At 40.2% G+C, this 6,000-nt stretch overlaps 1 protein-coding gene across 2 annotated transcripts in view; it reads left to right on the top strand.

Moving 5' to 3' along the window:
* Positions 1 to 364: 364 nt before the first annotated feature.
* Positions 365 to 6,000, top strand: part of grid2 (glutamate receptor, ionotropic, delta 2) — a 475,449-nt gene continuing 469,813 nt past the window's right edge. For both annotated transcript variants that reach the window (XM_077223320.1, XM_077223321.1), the window contains exon 1: positions 365 to 1,030. In XM_077223320.1, the coding sequence (XP_077079435.1) occupies positions 943 to 1,030 (88 nt within the window). In that variant the 5' untranslated portion in view covers positions 365 to 942. The remainder of the gene's footprint in view (positions 1,031 to 6,000) is intronic.

Here is a 6,000-nt window from a genome sequence, read left to right as displayed (position 1 = left end):
TAATCACAGATTTTTTAAGGGGGTTTACATTAATTGTAGATTATAAAACGACTGATGAAACGGATGCCTAGAAATCTAATCAAAACTATTAAAAAACATTGCATGTTCTTACTAGGCTACTATTTTTCATCTTTCAGACACAATTAACCGACCATTATCACTATCAGTAATTTTTGTTTTAGAAAAGCTGTAGTTGCAGACTAGATGATACTGGACAGGGGAGGAGCCACAGTCTCACAGATGAGTCCTCTCCCGATTATCATAAACTACCTCCGCCCATATCTCTCTCTCTCTCTCTCTCTCTCTCTCTCTCTCTCTCTCTCTCTCTCTCTCTCTCTCTCTCTCTCTCTCTCTCTGCTCTGTTAATTCAGTTCTGGACAGCGCCGGGTACTGATGCTGCTGCCCGTTTAGTCGCATGTATCCTGGGGGCCTCCTCCCACTCATCACATCTCGAGAAACCGCATGTAGAGCCGTTCGGTCTCTGTCGCAGAAAAGTCTCCGCAGTACTGCATCGGAATAAGGGCTCAGTGCAAACAAATCTTCAACTGTATTCGTGCTTGTGAGTGTGGCGCTTTTCTGCATCAGCGCAAAAGGAAGTTCTGTTCAGTCGTGTGGTGGGTGAGTGATGCTGTGAGATGCGTCGTGTTTAGCGCACGGAAACCCGATTTATTCGCCTAGAGGGGAGAATAGAAACCCCAACAGTTAATGAAGCACATTTTAACTTTGCCTGATATTGATTCGGATTTGCTTGGAGATCTTGAGCTTCAGGATGTTTTGATGGGTGCTCTCCAAACCGGGTTACTGAAGAATTCGCCTTCAACAGAAAAAAAGCATCGGCTGACAGTTTGAAAGGAGGACAGTCTGCCTTTCTGCACAGGATTTAAAACTACCATCGCTTCGCAATCTTTCTGAACCTATAGAGGATAGATTTTGACAGGAGAGATGAAAGTTTTTCCGGCAGTATTGTTTCTGATCACATTTTGGAGTCTGGAGTGGGAACCCGTGCTTCCCGATTCAATTATTCACATTGGTAAGTTCACATCTCTGATACATCATCAATGACTGTAATTCCTCACTCTACCCACGTTGAGAAAAGCTATGCATTGTCGTGCAGTTCGTTGAGATACTGAGGCCAGACTAACGTTGAAAAAAGGTTGTGGGTGCAATATCAGGTTAGAGAGATGAACATCTCCATCTGTCCTCATCAATGCGTCCTTTATGTAGTCTATACGGTGGGTGAGAACAGGTGGTTTGACTGGAAATTATTCCTCGCGACGCCGCATTGTATGCACGCATCATTATGACATCGTTAAAAAACACTTGTATTTGCAAAGATCGAGTGTTGGTAATAGGATACTCTTTGGAATTGAGCGAACGTGTGCGCGTGCATGTTTAGTGATGGGTACGAGGATTGGCACTGCGCGCGAGATCGGATAGGGTCCAAGAGAGGTCTTAAATCAGAGCTGTAAAAAAGGGTTCCTCCAAGGGGCCACTGTGTGGAGGTGGAGGCCAGGGTTCTGGGGATTTGGCAGGAGGAAATTTGGCGTGGGAACATGAGCGTGTTTAATTTAATTAAAGCTTGATGCACTAAACAAATAAATATTGTAGCGCATGTGTTGGCGAGATGGCTTGGTGCATGGCTGAAAGTTGGTTAAATAAATCACGCGTTATCCTTGTAATGAATAAAACCTCCCCAAATGATCAATTTACATTATTATTCTAATCTAATCATATATTCTATATGTATGCTTATATATTATGCACTGCAAAATAAACAACGGGCTATAATTTGCAGTGATCTATTTATAAACTACGTTAAAGGCAACGTCGTTTTTCAATAACATATATTGTTAAATAAAAGTTTGAATTATTTTATAATTTGGAATGGAATTTGATGGTTGTTTGAATTGTATTTTAAAAAGTTAGTTTCTTATTGTATTCTATGTTAATTTTACGTCTTTGTTTTAGTGTTATTTGCACTGTGCTTTGTAGGCCTATGTTATTAGTCACAGTTGGATAGGACAGTTGTGTTAAGACATCATGTGACCATCATATTATCTTAGTCATCATGTGACCTTCCATTGTACCACATGTGGCCACACACATACAATTTAATGATATACAGTATACAGTTAAACTAAATAGGCTACTAAAAACCACTCGTCAATCTTGCTTGGAACATACCTGTATTTTAATTTATTTATCTAGTATTATTGTCTATCTGCCAAATACATGTGTCAGTTACTGGTACTTTTATTTATTTATTTATTTTTACTACGAGTGAAAAAAAACGAGTGGTGCATTAACAATCTACCAAAGCAAGCAGGTGGTCTACAATACATTTAAGATATTTCAACTCAATCCAGAAATGCTTTTCGCCAAATACTGTTCTTTGTACAGCGGTCTACCTTAATATGAAATAATAAATAAGATTTAAAGCATAGCCTACAGAAACAAATTAATATAATAAGTTTACGCCTCCTCTTTACCACCGTACAATGCTTGTCATTTAGTAATTCCCTCCTAATCGGTTCTCTGCAATACCTCAAGTGAAAACGTGACGTCGTTTCTTTTCGGCGAGACGACTGATGAAGGTATTTTATCACACGCGCTTTCCTTGATTGCAGAGGAGCCTTCTAATGATGTGCACACCAAGAGAAGTATCTCGCGCGCCGTGCGCTGCATCGTAATGCTGCAGTTCCTTTAGGAGCCCATTGAGAGAGTCACAGTGATTTATGTGTGTGGAGAGCCCAGAGTGTCCAGCAGTATGCGGGTGCATCTCCAAATGCGCCCTTTAGTGACGACCAAGAAGTGCCAGGAGACGGCATAGTCCAGCTTCGAAGTTGGTTCCAGCCTACAGATTGGTGATTAAGTAATTGTCACAACACTAGTAGAAACGTTTGGTTTGCTTTGGCCACTAGTCCTTAAAGGGATAGTTCACCCAAAAATGAAACTTCAGTCATAATTTAGTGAACCCGGTAGTTGTTCCAAACCTGTATGAATTTCTTTCTTCTGCTGAACACAAAAGATGATATTTTAGGAATGCCAGGAACCAAACAGTTGTGGAGAACCACTGACTTGGAAAAAAAATACTAAGGAAGTCAATGGTGCTGCTTGGTGCCCCGCAACTGTTTGGTTACAAACATTCTTGTTTTCCTTTGACTTCAGCAGAAGAAAGAAGCTCATACAGGTTTTGAACAACTTGAGGGTGAATAAATGATGACATAATTTTCATTTTTGGGTGAACTAACTATTTATTATTATCAAATTATGATCAAGGTTCCTCTATCGCCACCTAGTGGCTGTGATGCTCGACCCCATCTTGAAATTCTTCAAGAGTATTAAAAATGTTCAGGTCCCTTAGAGACCCATTGTCACATATATTGTTAACCCTTTCACACGTACGATCACACCGGTGTGATCAGTCTTGGCTGGTCCCTGGAGCATACGATCACATCGGTGTGATAAGAACGGTCAGTGAATCACGTGATCAACTGCTAAATTCAAACGTGCTTTCGCACGTTTGCTGGCGCTGAGCCAGAAAAGGACCCACTCAGTGCTGTCATATATCACAACTATTGAGTGTTTTGAACCACATAATGTTTTTTTTTAGGTTTCAGGCATTTAAATACACACTAGCAAAACAATGATTTTGAGTTTGTAAAATACACACTGATGTCTATGGAAGCGGCAATAATAATCCTTTACATTATAATAAGACGACACGTTTTATTCATATCAGATACACATTGTGTAAGTAGCTTTACATTTGACCCTATTCTTCTCACAGTTCACCGGCCACTTACTTTCATGTATTTTGTGAGAAGTGGAGGAATTGACGTATAAATCCAACAGATCCGATTCTCTGAACTGTGAAACAAACTAACATGGCGCCGCCCATCGCGCATACAGCTCAAATAACGCGATCGTTATAACGGTGTTTAAACATCAAAACACATCCACTTGCACATATTTGACAATCGGAATATCAGTGTTTCATGCTATAGCTAATACATTTGTGAATATTTTTAATAAAAAAGGGAAAATGACATAAAAGCAGATCATCATTCATTCAGCGCTGTGTTGTGGTTGTGCTGTGTCACGTGACAAGTAATGACGCGCGGCGTCACCATGGAAACAAAGTGACAAGTTCTAAATAACGGTCGCCTTCAAAAACTCACGCTGGGGGGTCAGTTAGAATATTTTAAACTTACGTGTGAAAGGGTTAAATGTTGCTCATAAATAAATGTATAGATTATATGCCAATTATTGTTTGAGCTCATAACATAAAAATAATATTTTTATTTCAAGTTATTTTGAGATCCAACGATAATTGGCAGACCCCCTGCCGCACCAACAGAAGACCCCCTGTTGTAGACCCATGTGCTAGGTTGCTCTTTGCTCATCTGAGAATGTTTTTTGTAAGATATTTGGATTCTTCATTTTGTTTCAGCCATAGTGATCCCTTTAAAGAGACATGTAATATTAATATTTTCTTTCTCAAATACATATTTCAGATGTTTAATTGGTTAAGCGCACAATATGAAGCTTGCAGTGCCCATTTCAATTGGGTGAAGTCTACTCACCGCTGTCTATGTTCACAATAGATGTTGAGCTTGGACTAGATTTTATCTGTGACAGTTTTAATGGTATGGATCGCCCTCATTCTCATGAAGATTTGACATATTGAGAGCATGTCTGGGGCTCTTAGGGGATATCATATGTGTGTGTGTGTTTTCAGTCTGGCTGAAGCTTCTTTGTAATGTAGGGTGCATAGACTTTTATTGCGCAACTGAAGAGAATAGATGGAGGATGGAGGGTGGAGGGTGGAGGGGGGGGGGGGGGGCAATATCAAAGCTGGTGAGGGAATCAAATCATTATCCCTTTCCTCTGCACAGTCATGGTTAGTTACATGTTAAACTCTAAAGCAAGAGGAAATTGTAGAATATAATCCTGAGCATTGCATTGTAGGGGGGACAGATGGGTTGTGCCATTTCGTTGATCTATTTCTGGACCGAACTGCTGTGGCCTCCATCCCAAGAACATGGTGATAATGAGATGTGCTAGCCTGAAGACTATCCTTCATAGTGTTTCTTAATCTCTCTCTCTCTTATTTGTGTTTGTTTTGATTGGATGGCTGTATTGTGCCTGCTCAGGTGTTGTAGCAGATAATGAAAAGTTGAAACGCTAGATATAGAAGGCTTTTCCAAAGATGATTAGGTGATTAGTTTTAGGCTAGGGTTATTATTGTGGCATTAGCATAAGCATTCCTTATTATAGCGGAAATGTTCTCAATTAACTGGCGCATTGTGCAACATCCTGAGTTCTGAAGCATAATTTCTATAATTGGTTTCTCCTTAAAAGGGTCATTGGATGCAAAATTAACTTTTATATGGTATCTGTTATAATGTGTCTTTACAGTGTGTGGACACAACCCAACGCTATCTCACGACCAATTTGTAAGAATTTGTACGAGTGATTAAAAAGTGCCTAATTCGTATGAATTCGTACGACCTCACTCGTACGAATTTGTACGATTTGTCTAAATCCACGTGATGGGTAGGTTTAGGGGCGGGGTCAGGGGTAGGTTATTCGTACAAATTCATACGAATTGGGCAACTCGTAAAATATGTACGATTTAGCAAAAATCGTACTAATTCGTACGAGTGAGGTCGTATGAATTCGTACGAATTAGCCACCTCGTAAAATTCGTACGAATTGCCATGAGATCGGGCTGCACAACCACCATTCAATGAAAAAAATCCATTCACTCCTTTTTTTTTTCCTCAAAAAGCCTAAACACTCTCAATAATCAAGCCGTTTGGATTTTCTGATCAATATGACGTCATATTGCTCATGCTCCGCCCACGAACACTGATGGACTGTCCCGTATTAGCATATTTCCACCCTCAGCCTGGGTATACTGTCCACCAAGGCAGGTTGCCAAGGCAGCTTTTATGTGTCTTGTATGACACCCCCCATGGAACAGAGGGGTGGAGT

Source organism: Siphateles boraxobius, unplaced genomic scaffold, assembly GCF_051911475.1.
Source record: "Siphateles boraxobius isolate OS27281-9 unplaced genomic scaffold, OSU_SipBor_1 9, whole genome shotgun sequence".
NCBI classification, from domain to species: Eukaryota; Metazoa; Chordata; class Actinopteri; order Cypriniformes; family Leuciscidae; genus Siphateles; species Siphateles boraxobius.
The sequence above is the reverse complement of the archived record's forward strand: the minus strand, read 5'-3'. Positions and strand labels throughout refer to the sequence as shown.